Source organism: Eleutherodactylus coqui, chromosome 10 (genome assembly GCF_035609145.1).
Source record: "Eleutherodactylus coqui strain aEleCoq1 chromosome 10, aEleCoq1.hap1, whole genome shotgun sequence".
Classification (NCBI taxonomy): Eukaryota; Metazoa; Chordata; class Amphibia; order Anura; family Eleutherodactylidae; genus Eleutherodactylus; species Eleutherodactylus coqui.
Window position 1 is genome coordinate 10,229,954 of NC_089846.1, and position 18,738 is coordinate 10,248,691.

Below are 18,738 nucleotides of genomic sequence, written 5' to 3' on the forward strand. Positions count from 1 at the left end.
GCCGCTGTGTACCGTGTGGAGACCCCTGTCCAGCCACGCTGTTAGCTCCACTACATCTTCCGACAAGGTCACAGCAAGGACAGACTGCGTCCTGATCACTATGGAAGGGGCGCACCAGTCTACTAGATCAGGACCGGTCATCTGATAATCTACAGTTTCCAACTGTCCTGGGCGAGACGGACGGACAGACGGATGGGGATGGGACAGCGGTGGTTGGAGGAGTCACCGGTGACAGACATTTGGTAGATAAGAAGCAAACAATAGGAGAGCGCAGCTGCTGCTGATCATGACCCGGGGCGCTCACCATGGGGGTGGGGGGTATACGTCATTATTACCTGTGTGCACCAGTATATAGGGCAGGATATAGCAGAGCTGGGGGAAGGTATAGGCCAAATATATCACCTATATAAATGGGCAAGATATAGCAGAGCAGGGGGAAAAGGAGAGGAAGTATACGCCATACATACCACCTGTATAGAAGAGCTGAGAGGGTATACAGCATATTACCTGTGTGTACCTGTACATAGAGCTGGGAGGGTATACAACATATCACCTGCGTGTACCTGTACATAGAGCTGTCGGTATACAGCATATCACCTGCGTGTACCTGTACATAGAGCTGGGGGTATACAGCATATCACCTTGTGCACCTGCACATAGAGCAGGGAGGGTAAACTGCATATCACCTGCGTGTACCTGTACATAGAGCTGGGAGGATACAGCATATCACCTCTGTGTACCTATATACAGGACTAGATATATCAGAGATGGGAGGAGGGAGGGGGTACTAGTTGATGGCCGATGCTGAATTGAGCCCCAAGGATGATCTCAACATCATATGGTAAAGATACGCTACAGTAGTGAGAAGGTCCGGTCATGCAGATAACTGCTCAGTCTGATACGGCTGATAACAGGGAGTAATATATGGTATTCAACTGTCTTAAGGCCCATTTACACGCAACAAGCATTGCTCAAAATTCGTTCAAACGATGGCATATGAGCGATAATCGTTACGTGTAAACGCTGCCATTGTTCACTCTTTGGATGAACGATGGTTTTAAGGCGAGCTTAAAATCCATAGTTCAGCCGGAGAGAGATAACAGGGACCGCAAACTGTGTTCTGCACGGGAGTCGGAGATTACATTGTATTCTGCCAATCACCCGTGTGAGAACAATGGAGCTGTGTGCAGAGCTCAGACCAGATGCTGGGCTCTGCAAACAGCCCCCAGAGGCCCTTTTTACACGCAAATAAAGCTGATCAAGTGTTAATGGACATTAGTGGCCATTAACACTTTATGCAAGACGATTGCTAAAACTGTCAATCTTTCAATCATTTGAAAGATTGTCTTTACATGTAAATGGTCCTTTAAAGTGAGTCCTTTCCTGCCCTTAAATGGCTGATAACAGGGAACAGAAGCTTCCATATAAACACATATAAAAGACTGACTCTAGCATGACTGGCCCTTTAAGTGCTGATAGTCCCCATCATGCACTTCAGGAGAACCTGTCGCTCTTCTTGGCAGCGATTACACGGTCTAAAATTACTAAGAGTCCTCTTCTATTTCAGATTCAGGGTTTGGGCTGAAAGGGCCGAGTGTCTCGCGTTACATAGAGGGAAGACCCCCCGGACCCTCTACACGTTGCCACTTCCCACCAACACTCAGCAGGATAATAATCAAAGCCAATCTCGGCTGCACATCTAAGCACAGCGCTCCAGAAATAACAGCAAGAGCTTGTGCAGGAGTAGAATCTCAGAACAGTGAAGACTGACACAGGCACATAAAAAAAAAAAAAAAAAAAAAGTGGACTGAAATTGCACAGAAATAGAACAAATTGATTTGAATGGGGCGGGGGGGGGGGGGGGGGGAGGGGTGGTCACACGGGCGCTTTTCCTCGTGCACGAACAGTCCATGTTTAAAAAAAAAAAAAAAGCAGTATGCCAAAAAAAAAAAAAAAAAAACTTCAAAAGTGCATGAAATTCCCAAGAAAATGGCACACACAATTGCATGTTTTTTCTACAGAGCGCAATTGCCCGTGTAAATCGCGCCTTATTGTAGGAGCTGGCCAGGAGACGGCAGGCGGATCTTGTTTGCTTTGGGTGTGAATGGAGGAGAGAACGACGCGCCGGTCAGAATCAGTGAAGGATTTACGAAGTTGTGACTGCGGCGGCGAGTTCTCAGAAGTGCAAGATCAACGATTTGCATCTTTCAGCTCTGATGAACCACTTCCTGCCGCTACTGACGAAGAGACCAGCGCTCGCCGCGCCGCCATTTCCTACAGTGTTTCCTATGGGCGGGGGTTGTCATCTGGACATTAAGCGCCCCAGCAGCGCCAGGCACCCTGCCCCCTCCGCGGGCATTTAAAGGGGTTGTCTGAGCAATAGTTTTTTTTTTTTTTAAACCAATGGGCTCACCTTCCGCCAAAGAACGTCAGTCTTGCTGTGGCACCAAGATGTGCAACCCTTAACGTTGCTGCGTCCTCTGGCCTGTGATGTGGCCCTGTAACGTAGGAGCCCGGGCAGATTTACAGGACGTCACCAATGGCGCTGTGTTGCAGGACTCCTATTGGTTGCAGCGGTCATGTGTGTAAACAACCCATGTGAACGCTGCAGACCAAGTAAATAAGCCAGCGGAGGCCTGGAGTGGCGCGCCAGCGGAGAGGGGAGAATAGGTTTTTTTTTAAAATATACATTTGGGGGGGGGGGGGGGGCTTTACGCCAATTTCTCAAAGTAGCATTTGCTCAAAAATCTGCAACTTTTCGTCTTTTTGCGCTGGCCTAACCACTTTTTCGAAAAATGGGCGGGACTTGAAAAGAGGGCGCCCCCTGGACTAACAAGATCTATGTAATATTTACACCAAAAACCGGCTTAAATTATAGCAGAAACGCGCCGGGTCAAAAACCCAGCGTATGCTTTTCTGAGGGCGCACAAAAGAGCCAAGCATGCGCCGAATACATTAAGGCACGTGTCTAGTCATGTGTTCAGCGCAAGTCGAAAACTAGAGGAGCCCGGAGTTGGAAATGCCGGGCTTAATAAACTTTCCCTTCGTCCCGGCACGGCCACAAACGATTGTTTACATTGGAAACCCCCCATAAACCCCGAACTGTTCAGACAATCACACGGATAACAATTCCATAATACAGGGCGGCCATGGAAACGTAGGCCGGAGACACACTCATGGAAGAGCACAAAGAAAACCTGTCTGATGCCCCTAGCAACCAATCACAGCGCTGCTTTCATTTTACCTCAGCAGTATAAGAAATAGCAACCAATCGCAGCACAGCTTTCATTTTACCTCAGCAGTATAAGAAATAGCAGCCAATCACAGCGCAGCTTTCATTTTACCTCAGCAGTATAAGAAATAGCAACCAATCACAGCGCAGCTTTCATTTTACCTCAGCAGTATAAGAAATAGCAACCAATCACAGCGCTGCTTTCATTTTACCTCAGCAGTATAAGAAATAGCAGCCAATCACAGCGCAGCTTTCATTTCTTATACTGCTGAGGTAAAATGTAAGCTGCGCTGTCATTGGTTGGTATTTCTTATACTGCTGAGGTAAAACAAAAGCAGCTCCGATTGGTTGCTATGGGCAACACAGACGTTCTTTTAGACAGGTGCCCTGAGTGCGGTGCCGGCCTACGTTTCCATGGCCGCTCAGTATAACACAATGACCTGCGGTTGTCAGCTTCACCCCTCCCCGGTATTAAAGGAGAGGCTTAAAGGTAAATATTAGCTCAGCGATTGTCCTTATTTATGGAGTGCTGACAGGACGAGCGTGGATCGCGGACACACAAGGGCTCCAGTCACCATGATAGCGGGACAATAACGGAGCTCCGCAGTGACACTGGCAGAGCGTCACACCCAGCATTCCTGCGGAGAAGGAGTGCCACCCAGCGCAAATACACCGTGAACACGCAGGAAACCTGCAGATTTGCGCAGCGTATTAATCAACGTTTTTACAAAAAAAATGTAGAGCATGTAAATACACAAAAACTGGCAGGAATAGCCAAAAAAGGCAGGAAATGGTCACTTGGTCCGTAAACACACAGCGTATTTATGTCACTGAAACACGAATTCGCGTGTGTGAACAATCTCTGACATTTTAAAGGGACTGTCCCACCTTCAGCTGCAGGAAGCAGACAGCGCCGCACAGTACGCAGTGGCCGCGGTTGGCACTGCAGGCCGAGGCCTAATGAACTGAATAAAAGTGATCGGCAGATTTCAACTAAAATCCACATCATAAATTCTCAAAACTCACAGCGGGGTGGAAGACGCCACGAATCCACGTGCGGAATTCGCTCCACTCCGTGGGACTGAAGCGTGCGCAGATTTCCTATCGCAGTTTCCACTTCACGTCCGTTCTTTTATCCCTTCAGCGAGATTTCTAATCCACACGTCAAAAAAATCAGCGCCGTGAGAACTACGACTTAGATTCCCACTGAAGTCAATGGGATGGTAAAAGAACGCAGATTTTGGCGCAGAATCCATGTTGAAAACCGCACATATGAGAAAAAAGACAAAACCAAAAAACGGAGCTCTCTACAGCTGAGGGTTTGTTACAATTGTAGCCAGTCTGGACAATCCTCTGTAAGGTAGGGTGAACGCAGACGACCAGGTCGGATTCCGACTGCGAGACGCAACCCGTGCCGCTGCAGTGACCCGCGGCATACCTGTCCATCAGTGCAGAGCTGGCGTGTTAGCAATGCCGCGATTTTGATCGCGGCAAACTCACGCAATAACACAATCGCGGCTGTCTGCATAAACCAATGCAATCCTATGCCAGCGGGCACGGGCAGAAATTCCATGTGAAATCTCAGCACGGAATCCTGTATCTATCAGGAGGCTTAAACCCATCCTAACCCAATCCTTCTCACAGTTGAGGGTTTGTTACAGTTGCATCCAGGGCAGACAATCCTCTGTGAGGTAACCAGATCAGCAGCACAGATCTCTCCTGTGTGTTATACTGTTATACTGAGTTGTCTCGACTGGACACAACTGTGGCGAACCTTCAGCTGTGACAAGTATTAATCCAGGATGGGCTTTCAATCTCAGATTGTAAACAAAATTACCGGTCACTGACAGCAAGCAGGGATCTTGAAAATGGGAATGCAAAGTCTATTAGTCCCCCTTTTGCAATAGCTGCCTGCGTCTGCACCCTAGACTGAATACAGCGGTGGTCTTCAGCTCTGGCACCACTACAAATCCCAGCATGTTGAAAGTTGTAACAATGTATCATTCTGGAATCTACATTGGATATAATTGTTCCAAACCCTCAGCTGTGTGAGCAGGACGAAGCCTATATAACATTGCTGAATATACATGTGAATTAACCCTTTCCTGCCAAGGCAATGTTCACACTAAACGAATCCCCCAGACCCATCAGAAAGCATCCGCCTGGCACATACTAACATTACACCTGGCATGTTGCGCCATCATACAACTTTGCGTAAACACAACCTACATACTGCGCCTTCATGCAACTTTGCATCACCATATAATTTGGTAACAAATACACAAAAATTCTCGTTTGTGGCTAAAAATCTGATGCAAGCAGATTCTGAGCGCCTTAAAACCCAGCCCTTAACATACAGAGGTCATACATGTCACATGTGTATGTACATATCATATCACCAGAATATATAGCAGGGATCCGGTCTCTTTCCTGAGACCCACAGTGGCAATTAAATGTCAGTGGAGGGCAACAATATGTCCCACACCCTCTTCTACAGTTAGGCGTCAGTTTTCACTGCAGGTCTGGCATTCCATTCATGAACCAGGAAGCTCAGGATAAATCGTACTGTAAGTCAGGCCACAGTGCAATGAACTGTGGGAGGACATGGAAAGAGTAAAATGAGCACAGGATGAAAGGAGGCGATGCACAGGAAGACACGGGCAAGGTATTCTAAGAAAAGCTAACCAGCCAAATGCAGAGACCGGAAGCGGCTCCCCCTGCACAATGGCGCGACGTCAACACAGTGTATTATTTATCACGGTGGATCGTGTCATCCACCCGGCAGCTGCTGACTGACACTGGCAGCCGCCTTCCCTCCTGAGAGAAGACCGTAACAAGTGGTGACATCCTCCGCCTAACAGAGGCAGGAGCCGCCAGGCCTCCATTGTGCGCCGCTGCTTTATGTCCAGCTGACTGGACGTGAATGGCCTTGTATGACCACCATGCTGAACCAGCCACTGTCATTCACTCCGATCGTACAGAAGGGCGCCCGTCTGCTTATTAGATGCCCGCGGCTGATTACAGCGCCCTCATCTGCTGAGCCAATCGGCAACGCAAGGGTTAATTAGGCCAGAGCTGCGTCAGAGTAGCGGAAAGAGATGCAGATGAGCAGTGGGAGGCGCCGCTTCACAGACAAAGGCTGCGGCTCTGTAGAGTAATCAGACCGCCCTGCGGAGGAATCGTTGCCGGCGCCACCGCCAGCCTGCTGCCACACTGTGCCGCAAGCGAGAGGACTCTGGCAGTCCTATGTAAATACTGCTTCATTAGTGTATTCCCCACCACGTTCAAGATCTCTGGGTTTAAACACAAGTGTTTTAGCTCACTGACAGCAAGCAGAGTGTGAATGCGTGTCCTGACCTCATACTTCTGAGGGCTTATTGTGATTGCATCTGGTCTAGACCATCCTCTGTGCAGCTCAGCATCTTATAGTTGTTGCAATGTGTCAGCGCAGGCATTTGTCTGCAGTCCATTATCCAAGACTGATACATTGCAACAAACAGTAGATGTGTGAACAGGAGGCGGTCAGGACAGATTTTCAGTCTTTAACTATAACAAGAATGTTTCCATTCACTACCAACAAGCAGAGATCTTGAAAAAGAAACAAAGTGTTAGAAAGTTGCAGACTGATGATCCGATCATGTAGACCAGCGCTGCTCACACAGCTGCAGTTCTGTAACATAGTATGCAAGGACGGAAAAAGACATGTGCACCCAGTTCAGCCCACTACCCCCCCCCCCCCTCATGTTGATCCAGAGGAAGGCAAAAACCCCAATGAGGTAGAAGCCAATTTTCCCCAATTAAGGCAAAAAAATTCCTTCCCGACTCCAATCTCGCAATCGGAACAATCCCCGGATCACCGACCCTTCTGAAGTTCTAAGTGGTGTAACATTCTATCACTCAGGTAAGGCGTCCAGCCCTCTTGTACTCGTAGACAGTTTGTTACACTGTATCAGTTTTGTGCGGAAAATCAGTTTAGGATGGGGGAGAGATTTTCCTCACAGAATGGTCCAGACTGACACAATGTAACAGCCCCTCAGCTGGAGTATATTAAGAATCATGTACTGTAATAAAGTGGGAGCTGCAGAGCGATGATGTCAGCTGCTGAGAGGGGATAATTGCTCTCACGTGTTTGAGGTTTGCACCGATCGATGGGCTCGGGGTGGTTCCGATGACTGTGCACAATATGACGCAGCAGAGATGCGCTGGATCAGTCCCCTCACCACAGGCCCACAAAACAGCGGGGTCCTCGCCCGGTTTATCCTCCTCATGGTATGCAGAATGCTCCTGGGACAGCAGAGGGCATCATTTCCTAACTTCGTACTGCCCCCCCTCACCTAGGGTGCAGCGCACATCCTGCAGAGTAGCTCCAATGTGCACGGTGAAGGGTTAACAGGAGGCAGCCTGGCGTCACTTAGTGCTGCGGCGGTGTTTAGGCCCCTCTGACTCGTTGGCCGTGCTCAGCTCTAAAGTATCATGGTGCATTATCAAATCACCCTCTAACCAGATTACCCCGGCGCACATGGACAGCGGTACGCCAGCGATTTCTGACCTGATTTGCTGCGCGTGTCGCCCTGCAGGCGCTGCTCTTACATGGAGACGCTTGACTGGACAGTACGATGCCGCCCCTCCCCCTCCAAATACTATGAAAGCATCTTCTGTACATTTACAATACAGGTCGACAATAATGGTCTGCAACTGTAGCAACACTGCAACGGCCAGCATGCTGGGACTTGTAGTAGCACCACAGCTGGAGGCCGCCATACGGGCGGTTATAAGACATCCTGGGGAGGGGTTACTTCCTAATACACTTCGTGCTTTAGTTCCTCACCATTTTCAAGATTTCTGCTTGCTGTCAACGAAACGGAAAATTCTTGCATACATTCTGAGATTTTAAAGCCATCTTGAACCAACAATTCTCACAGCTGCAGGTTTGCTACAGTTACATGCAGACTGGAAAATCCTCTGTCTACTCCAGACTGATACAGGTTACCTGCACTGATACATTGTAGCAAACTAGGAGGACAAGAGAGTTGTGCTGCTGATGGCTTCACCTCACAGAGCATTGTCTAGACTAGATACATTGTAACAACCCCTCAGCTGTGAGAATATCACACCAGGTTCTAACAGGTTTTCAGCCTCTGGACAGCTACAGAAGTGTTCACATTCACTGACAGAAGGCAGAGATCTTTAAAGCAGTGAAATGAAACAAAGACTATTAGAAAGTTGAATAACTTTTTGCTGCACTTTAGGACTGATGTCTCTCGGCCAATCAGATGTGACGCCTGAAGTAGAGCCCCGCTGTACTCACCGATTTCCTCTCCTGCTTGAGCTCCTGCACGAAGCGCGTCAGCTCCGCCATGATCATTGACGTCATGTTCTCAGAGATGACCTCATGCTGCCCGGCGTAGTCGTTCATCTCGTTCATCGTGTTCTGGAAGGCTTTACATGACGTATACCTGTCAGATGAACACAACCCGTCAGTGATTTCATGGGCGCTGCCAGCTGATCGGTGGGATCATTGTTCTGTTCCTGCCCCCAAACAGGCGGTAAGTCTCCACTAAAGTTCTGGATCATTCAGAGCGCTCTTACCAGCTGGTTTCCATAACTTCCCATTAAAGGGTGTGTAAACCTTTGCAAGCAATGGGAGCCATGTCTGCACTACCAAAGCAGGCCACTGCAATGCTGATGGCGCTATCTGCTTCCAACACTGTCCATAAAGACAGTGGGCCCGGCGATCTGTGGGGAACCTTAGCAATAGGTCCATCAATAGTTAATCAGCAGGAGTCTATCTTAAGTAAAAGTCCCGGAGACCCCCTTTAATACAAACGTCTACACACCCTTCAATGGTAAAGAACTGTGAATAGTGATCCTGAGAAAGGACCAATCGATAATGACAGGTCACAAACTATACTAGGAATATCCCTTTAAGGGGGTGGGACTAGCATGATGACCCTGCTTCATATTGCGGGTCAGTCCTCTCTGCAGAGGGACCCCGGGTCACCTAGAGGCAGCTGTGACATCAATCTGTATGCACCCTATAGTTGGACCCCCATGTCATAGAGGGCTGACTAAGTGGGCATAGAGGGGGGGGGGGGGGGGGAGCCAATTAAACTGCACAGTGCAGAGCTGAGCTGGAGCTTTCAGAACCCCGCTTGCTGACCCCCCCGCCACACTTACTTGGACTCTTCCTCTTCTTTGGAGTTTTTCTTAGTCTGATATTTTTTTGAAAGGTTCCTACAAAGAAAAAAGAAGAAATAAAATCAGCAAAACTTCTCCAAAGCGAGTGGCCGGTTTCCATGATGATGCAACAAGTTCCCCTCCAACTGCACCCCCTTCCCGCTTGGTGCGCGCTCCGAACCCGTCAGGGCGGTGAAACTTGTTCTCCTTCTTATTCTCACTTTAACTCCTGACTCATCAGTAGCCCCCAGACAACCTCTGACAGAACCAGGCTTTCCCAGGGTTCTGAATGGCACATCATCCTAGCTATGTAATGACAGATCCCCTCCTGCATGGATATCACTAGTTCCTGGGAAAGCTGGGTAGTAAGAGCTATTATAGTGTCCATACTGCTCGTCGGGACCAGAGAGGAGGAATCATTCCCCAAGTTCATGGAAGGCTGAAAGACAAGTGGCCACATTCTTTACACACAATGATAAAAACAATGGTGGGTTGAAAATAAAGCTTTCCCAAGGTCCTGATTGGCGAATCCAATAGTTATGTAGTGATAAACCCCTTTTCAGGAGATCTGGTCAGTTATACCTGCTCCTAGACACCTTCTCATTTAATAGCAGCCTATATTGGTAGCCACCCAGCTTTCCCAAGAACAGATAAGACTTAAATCTTGTCATAGTCAGCGGAGAATCATTCACTGAAATGCAAGTGGCCTTCCCCTTTAAAGCCAAAAGGCAAAAAATATGTTTTTTAAAGACTCAGCATTTCCAGGGTCCTGAATGGCAAGTCTACCAAGTTATATAATGTAGACCCTCCTCAAGCAGATCTTCTCAGGCGTATCGGTTCTTGAAAAAGCTGGGTGACCTCTTTGCTTTTAAGACCTATAAATAGTGGCCCATACTGCTCACCACCCAGCTTTCCCGGGAGCAGATAAGACTTCTAACATATTATTGTAGTGCAGGTCTTCTACCTGCTGTATTTCTGTCTGCTTTCTTGGCCGCTATTTGACCCTGAAAGAAGAGCTGGAAGGAAAGAAAGGTGGGGACGGAGAGTTCAGAGGAAAGGACAAGGATAGAAGGGTGTAACCAGAGCCGAGGAATGACTATGGGAGCAGTCACTGCCGGAACCACAACCCCCAACGTCCCATCATGTAAACACCGCGTATGCGGGCACCCGCGGCATTTATAGTCATTCTAGTGAAGGCTGGTGCGCATATAGGTGCCCTTCAGGGTGCGAGTCAGATTCACTGTGCACATGTGCCACTCAGGGTGTGTAGAAAGCTGGGTGACAAGATGAAGTCGGAGGGGCAATTACGGAGTTATTTAAGCAGGTGTCTTTTTATATGAACCCCTGTGTAACATTCAGCACTGACCCCCAGGAAACCCCGGTGATTGGCACTTCTATATTTGGTGGGGTGATCATCTGCAGCTCTGCTCATCTCACCGAGAACAAAGTAACATGAGTCACACAGCGAAGGAGAGAGTGATACAATGTATCAAGTGAGAAGGCGAGAGGGCAGAGCATGAGCCAGCAGACTCACCCTGCCAACAGGGCTGCTTTACCACAGGGCAAACAGTACAGTTACACTGGGCTCCTAGGAGCGGGGCCCCCAGCTGCGGGAGCCCCAAACACTGATTCTCACTTTTCGGCAGATCCGGTGAGAATCTTTACTGTTTGCTGGTGAAAAAAGAAAAACTCAACTGTTGCGCTCCCACGTCGCTGCGGATGGCACGCACCTTCTTACCTCCAGGTGGATGGTGTTTGCTGGACACATGACTGGCGCTGGCCAATCCCTGCTCTCAGACTCTGTATTCTATATATGTACGGTCTGCCCAGACATTAGAAGGTGCCATCCAGAGTGACGTGGGGGGGGCGCAGCAGATTTGCTTTTTTTTATTTAACCAGCACAGCTTTTATAGAGTCGGTCAAGTGGCATTCTTAATTACAGGGGCCAAAAAGGGAGACATTCTTAAAGGGGTTATCCGAGTTCTGTAAAATGCACCTTAACAGGCCCCCCATGGTGTAACAAAGCAGCTGATACTCTCCCCTTTTGCTGCTCACCGCCTGAGCCGTCTCCAAACAAGCTGCTGCAGCCAATAACGGCTATTGCTGGGCATTGTCACTGGCTGCAGCAGCAGATTTACAGGGCATCACAGGCTGACAAACAGCACAGCGGAGACTGGAGCCAGTGATTGGGGATGAGCAGGGGGAGAAGAGTATCACAGCTGCTTTATTTTACACCATGGGGGACCTGTAAAGTATGGGGTCAAAAAATTTTAATTCCTTACGGGGGCAGAAAATGGGGAATTTTTACTTCTAGAAGCGGAAAAAGAAGACACTTTTTTACTGTGTGAAGGGCACTAGAAGCAGTAGTATGAGGCCTAATAACTACATAGGGCACTATGGATTGTGTAGAGGTGTAAGAAATGTAAAAAAAGAGGAAAAACTAGGAGCCAAAGAGGTTTGTCAAATTCTGCAAAGACAAATTGTGGCAGAAGAAGTCACTGTGGCGGTCTGGGCCCGGGTAGAAAAGAAAAAAGGAAAGAACATGAGATGGAGGTAACTGCACTGTGAACACTATCATTGTGTAGAACAGGCACTTTATTATTTAGAAGTATAGTAGTACTGTGAAGGAATAATTAGGGAGCACTATTACTGTGAAGGGGTCATTAAGGGGCACTATATAGTGAGAGGGCATGGCTTAGGTAATCTGATGTGTTGTGTTGGGTGTGCCGCAAAGTTTTCACCTCCTTTCCTCGTGTTATAATGCGTTCAAACGGATGAGCCTGCTAGAGAACTCCTAGGTACAACGAACATGGGGGACCAAGAGATAAAGGGGGCACCAACCTCCCTGCAAAACAGATCAAAGAAAATTGTAGCCAACAGTGGGGTCCCAGCACACAGACCCCATCCGGTGCTAGATTGTGACACTGTCTCTTTAAGAAACCACCTGCACACAGACTATAGATAGGAGCCTTGGTTCCTGCAGGCGACGGGTTCTAGTCCCAGGTGTGGGGAGAGAGGACACACCTTCCACTGTGTTATGGATACGCAGCTTACCGCTGTATCCTCTGGAGGCCGCTATCCCCGACTGCATGAAATACAAACAAGCTCGATTGGCTGTATAATGATGGAGGTTACTGGGGGTCATCGGTATATTCGGGCCCCACAAATGCTCTTAAAGGAACGCTCCACTTATGAGCCATCCCCAAACTGTAAATCAGTAGGGTGAAAAGTAGGGAGCCGCTGGGAGCTTCTGCAGCAATCAGGGTTTGCAATGCAGCTTTGTATGTGATTGGAGTATTAGATATGAGGTAACACCAGTGCGAGGATGGAGCATGATGTGGATAGTGAGAGGTGACACCGAACCACCCGGAGGGTCAGCCTACAAGACATGCCCCTACAAAGAGCAATTCCAACTCCTACCGTGTGGCTGATGGGGGAGTTGTCCTTAAAGGTGAAGTCATGTAACTTTCCTGAGTGGTCCAAAATCATGTCAGGCCAGCAATACCCAGCAGACCATTCTCTATACTCTTCCCTGTACCACTAGGATGAGCTTAGAGTACAAGCTCCGAAGATCAGGGATGATGGGAATGATATGGAGATTAGACTGCAAGCTGATGGGAGTGAAACACTGTAGGATATGCAAATTAGATTGTGAGCTCCTGGGTCAGGAATGATGAGTGATGGTTCCTACCTAGAGTATTGCAAAATATATTGATGCTACATGTATACAGACGATGTGACCCACGCTGCACGTCGCTGCTTCCTCCCCAATACGGAAAACGCCGATATCATAAATAATTATGGTAAATATTTAATATTATGTTCAGAGGCGGAGCTAAAAACTGTTGGGCCCCAATGTAAAATCTGTACAAGAGGGAGGGGCCCAATAACGGATGTCCCAGATCTAAGGGTGCCTCCACTTGCACCAGTTGAGCACAGCCTACACACACAAACCCGGCTCGGCCCCCCCAGACCCGCTATGTCCCCCCCGCAGTACACGGCGCGCTCTGGACTTACCGCAGCTGTTTTGCATAGTTGATCTCGATCTCTGCTCTCTCTTTCACAAACTTGATGTATTTCTCCAGCACCTCGATGCCCCACTGCGTGTGCTTCTCCAAGTTATCAAACTGATCCTGGAGAGAGGGAAGGAGAGACATGAGCAGTGACTACCCCAGCAACTGCACCGCGGGGTATGAACCCCAGCTATACTCCAAGGGTAACTGGACTCTGGCATGCTGGCAGATTTCAGCTCTGGAGTATAATACAGGATGTAACTCAGGATCAGTACAGGATAAGTATTGTATGTACACAGTGACTCCACCAGCAGAATAGTGAGTGCAGCTCTGGAGTATAATACAGGATGTAACTCAGGATCAGTACAGGATAAGTAATGTATGTACACAGTGACTCCACCAGCAGAATAGTGAGTGCAGCTCTGGAGTATAAGTAATGTGAGTACACAGGGACCCTGCTGCTTATGGAGATTTATTCTGTGTTGCGTTTAGAGGTTGCTATACATTTAAGATGGAATTCCCCTTTAACTCTTTCCAATCCACTGTCTGACGTCTGAAGACATTATGATTTAAGGCTGCACAGCTCCGATGTTGGAAGATATCTGTCGGGGTTCTCTTACTGTATATTGCCAGCCTCTCTGCTGTCGGAGCCTATCCAACGTGTCACCTCATGCAGTACCAGCTTTAGCCAGCATATAGCGCCGTTGTATAGAAGCAGAAAAAGAATAAGCCCCCTAGGAAAAACAGGATACAAATCGGATTGGAAAGAGTTAAATCTAAATGCAGTGTATAGTGTGGAGCGTCTGATCATCAGTTCGGTCTGTAGATGGTGAAGAGCAGCACAGAGAAGGTAATTTGATGTGAACTCTGGGCATCAATATCAGTGTCTAATGGTGAGCACAAAGCCAAGAAACCCTATAGCAGGTGCATGAGTGAGCACTTATCTCCAGATCTGCGCAGCGAGTGGCCGGTGGTACCAGGAGATGAGCTAAATCTAGAAGATGCTGGGTTACATACACTCAGGATAAAGCGATTCCTCCAAGAGGTAAGGCTGAGACCAAGGAGCGGGTTGGCCGCACAGATGCCCCACTCCCAGGTTTACAGGATATTACCGCTTTATCGCGATGCGTTAACACTATAAAGTCCTATTGACAGTTGCGTTAAAAATACGCGATCGCAAGTGTGAAGGCACCATAAGGAGCTGCTCATCCTGAGCCCCCTAGTTCATGAACAAAATGCCAGAAATGCAGTCAAGACTGACATTCAAAGTAGGAGAAGGGGTGGCCAAGAGGAAATCTACTGTTCAGCATCTAGGGAAAGCTGGGCAGTATCCCTCAGGTGAGCGCAGAGCCTCCATGAGAGTCCCAATATCAGCCAGGAGGACCTTTGGGGCTAGACATGATCCCCCTGCATATTAGTTCCATTGTACCCCTGGCAGCGGGCGGTGACATTGCACAAGTCCTCACGCCCCCCATCTCGTTGCTCACAATGACTCACAGCGCATTTGCTGAGTTTATGTAGAAAGAATGTATTGAGAAGATCCCCGGCTCATTGAGTCCTGGCCAAAATCAGCTCCCCAGAGGCGTCCATCACTGTCAGCACTGGCCTCCGGGGTGACCCCCAGGGGCAGGAAACACAGGGCGACCTAGATATTCCCTCAGTGCAGTAAAGCCCCTGATCTTAAAGGGACAGGCCAGAAAATGTGCATTTAGTATATTTTGGTCCCAGGAAAGCTGGAGTGCAGCCAATATGGATTCCAGAAGTGATCTCTCAGCTTTCCTGGGCTCCTGAATGAGCTGCCCCAGAACAGCACCAGCCGTAAGACTGGATGTGTATACAGGAGCCTCTGGATGAGCGGTGTAGCTGATCCTGATCCCACAGTCAGTCTCCCCCGAGTCTAGGAGCAGGGAGGGACGGCCGGGGTGATAGTCCTGGCGGGTGGGGGTGATATGAAGCCTCCAGCGCTGGGACACATCTGCAGCCCTGAGAAAAACAAGATCTGCTCATCCAGATCAGAGGGAGGAAAGAGGAAGCGCAGCAGCAGCCAAACTGCAGGCGCGCCAAACACACCACCATCAGCAGCGAGGGCCGCACACAGCGCACCAGGGCAGATAGAGTGTATAGCCGCCATATAGCGCACCGGGGGAGATATACACACCACACACCGGGGCAGATATAGTGTATAGTCCGCACATAGCGCACCGGGGCAGATATAGTGTATAGCCCGCACATAGCGCACCGGGGCAGATATAGTGTATAGACCGCACATAGCGCACCGGGGCAGATATAGTGTATAGACCGCACATAGCGCACCGGGGCAGATATAGTGTATAGCTCTCATGTAGGCAGATATACCCCAGGATGGAGTGACCCAGGGCAGATAGTGTATAGCCCGCACATAGCGCATCGGGGCAGATATAGTGTATAGCCCGCACATAGCGCACCGGGGCAGATATAGTGTATAGCCCGCACATGGCGCACCGGGGCAGATATAGTGTATAGCCCGCACATAGCGCACCGGGGCAGATATAGTGTATAACCCTCATGTAGGCAGATATACCCCAGGATGGAGTGACCCAGGGCAGATAGTGTATAGCCCACATATAGCACACCAGGGCAGATATATACCTTGCACATAGCGCACCAGAGCAGATATAGTGTATAACCCACTGGAGCAGATAGAGTGTATAGCCCGCATATAGCGCATCGGAGCAGATATATCCTTTGCACACAGCACACCAGGCCAGATATAGTGTATAGCGCGCATATAGCACAACTAGGCAGATACTTACCCCACAATGGGGCAAATATAGTGTATAGCCCCCATGTAGGCAGATATATCTCAGGACGGAGTGAACCATGGCAAATTGTGTATAGCATGCATATAGCAAACTTGTGCAGATATGGTGTATAGGCCGCACACAGCACATTGGGGCAGATCTACACCCCAAATACAGCACATCGGGGCAGATCACAGCATGTCCAGGGACAGATCTATACCTTGTACACAGTGCCCGAGGCAGATATATATCCTTTATTACGGTTATCAGCCATTTCCAGCTGGGAAGAATTACTGTATGACAGGAACACAATCTATTATTCTCTGCTATCAGCCATGTCAGCCAGGTGAAAGGCTGACTGTAGGAAAGGTGAATGCAAACTATTGCTCCCTGTTATCAGCCATTTTAAGCTGGGAAGAGCCTGACTGCATAATGGACTGGTGTTCCTCCTTGCTAGTCCCCTGCTCTTCAATGCTCCATAAATGGGGTTTATGCGCCCCCCGCCACTGCGCTTTCACCTCTTCCTGTTGGCGCCTCCTGCGCTGGGCCCTGGGCTCCTGCGATTTCTGTTTGTACATAGTTAGAATATCTGCCGGATTACATTCCGGAGATGCCGAGAGATAATTTGTTTTTAATCAAATTCCTATTTCCTAGTTCTTCCCTGATGGACACGACAACGCAAGGACAGCGCCACCCAAGGCCAAGTTCAGGGGTCCTTTACCAATGCGGATTTCATCAGTCCTCCACGTGTATGTGTCAGTCTTCACTATAGTTCTGGCATTCTATTCCTGCACCCGGCTGCTAAGGAGTAACAGTGATATAGGGTGCATGCTTCCAGGGGAGCGAGTGCGCCAATCTCAAACCACTGAGGGTGTATTTGTTAACGTTTCGCGCTTCTTAGTCACCACTATTGGCTGGAGGACGCAGAGTGATTCACGCTCAGCTGGGATCCGTCTGTTCTGGAACGCGTCGCACATTTGTTTGCAAAGCAAAGGATCAGAAAAGAATACAAACGGCGGTTAGAGCGCGTTTCATCAGCTGTTGCTGCAAGACCAGGACCGCTGCGGCCATGATGATACGGGCTGGGTGCACTCCTTCCTTTTATGATCTGCTGCTGTGAAACGCGTCATCTTCATGAATTATACACACCGGCATTGTGCGAAGGGAACAATACGGCGGTACGAGGCTGCGCCGCCGGGTTATGGGAGTCTCTGCGGTGAAAAGCAAGAGGACACAAGTTAAAAAGTGCAAATAAAAGGGTAAAATCCCTTTAAGAGCAGGTTGTGTGGTGCTGAGATACGTGGAGTAGTACAGGCAGGTACCAGGCAGGGGTGACGCAGGGATTCTGCCTCCCGTGACGCAGTTGCCTGAAAGTCATTACGGAGCCAAGATATCCAACTGTAGTCCCTACCAATAAATCGAGCCCTCGAAACGCGTTGCTGCTTCTCCGCGCAATTAAAAGGGATGGAGATTCCAGGCTGTAAAAAAGAGCAGCTCGTAGCGCAAAACTCGCTTCACGAGTGCCAAAGCCGGGACTAGCTCAGCCGTAGACCAAACTGACCCGAAACGCTTTGCGGTACGGCTTTTTCTCCAATAGTCTTGTATTTTAATACAGAGTTGTACTATTGGACAAGCCCCCCTCTAATAACTTGTAATTGCACCATTAATTCGGGAAGAGGGCGAATTCCAGGGTGTGGGAACCTTGGTGGTAAAACGCGTTAACAGCGGCCATACTAATGGTCACCCAGATACGGGCCGCGCATGCAGTTCAGCGCCGTCCAGGCCGCTTCCAGTACAATAACATTTTCACACGGAGTTACGTCACGGGCCCCGGGCGCCGCTGCTGCGCCAGAGATACGACAGAGACGGCTCTTTGTTTCTGGACGGAGTGGAATGTGGCCGGAATGGACGTGGGAGGGCGGAAAATGGGCGACATTTACAGAAGTGCTGAGCGGCCACAAAGAAAACACGGCTCCTGTGTTATGGGGGTCATGAATAAAACAACGCTGCAACGTGCACCCTTCACCGGCCAAGACCTACGGCAGCACCCGCACCTCAACACTTCTGGGTTCATCTGCTCCGGGGAAAGCTGGGTGACAGGAGAGAATACGACGACTTCAGGACTGCTGAGACTGTGATCCTAGAGGGGGAGAGGTAGTTTAAAGGGTTAAAAGAGGGCACCTCTTATAATATGACCCTTGTTAGCACATATACAGCAGAGGCGCTGATCAGCGGCCCCCAGCTGTAAGCGCTGCAATCATCTGACCGGTGATCCGCAGCCCACCACAGTGACCCCATACTGGGAGGGAGACCCACAGTGGGAAATGGAGATTTTGGAAACTGGATCACAAGATCTTTCTGGACTCAAATACACGGACACCATGTGCATGTCGCCCCTAATCATATTAGAGCCCCGGGGACCCCCCCTGGAAGGCCAGTCACTTATCTATTGCTTAAAGGGGCATTAACCCTAAATTGTGAAGCTTATAATGGTGCAGCAGCTGATATTCACATATATGATGTTTCTGGAGGTTAT

General features: G+C 49.1%; 1 protein-coding gene across 11 annotated transcripts in view; it reads right to left on the reverse strand.

The window, feature by feature from the left end:
• The window catches only part of FNBP1 (formin binding protein 1), an 85,310-nt gene that overhangs the window by 54,274 nt on the left and 12,298 nt on the right, over nt 1–18,738 (reverse strand). For all 11 annotated transcript variants that reach the window (XM_066580216.1, XM_066580221.1, XM_066580222.1 and 8 more), the window contains exons 2-4: nt 13,427–13,542; nt 9,410–9,466; nt 8,541–8,688 (exon numbers count right to left, since the gene is read on the reverse strand). In XM_066580216.1, the coding sequence (XP_066436313.1) occupies nt 8,541–8,688; nt 9,410–9,466; nt 13,427–13,542 (321 nt within the window). The remainder of the gene's footprint in view (nt 1–8,540; nt 8,689–9,409; nt 9,467–13,426; nt 13,543–18,738) is intronic.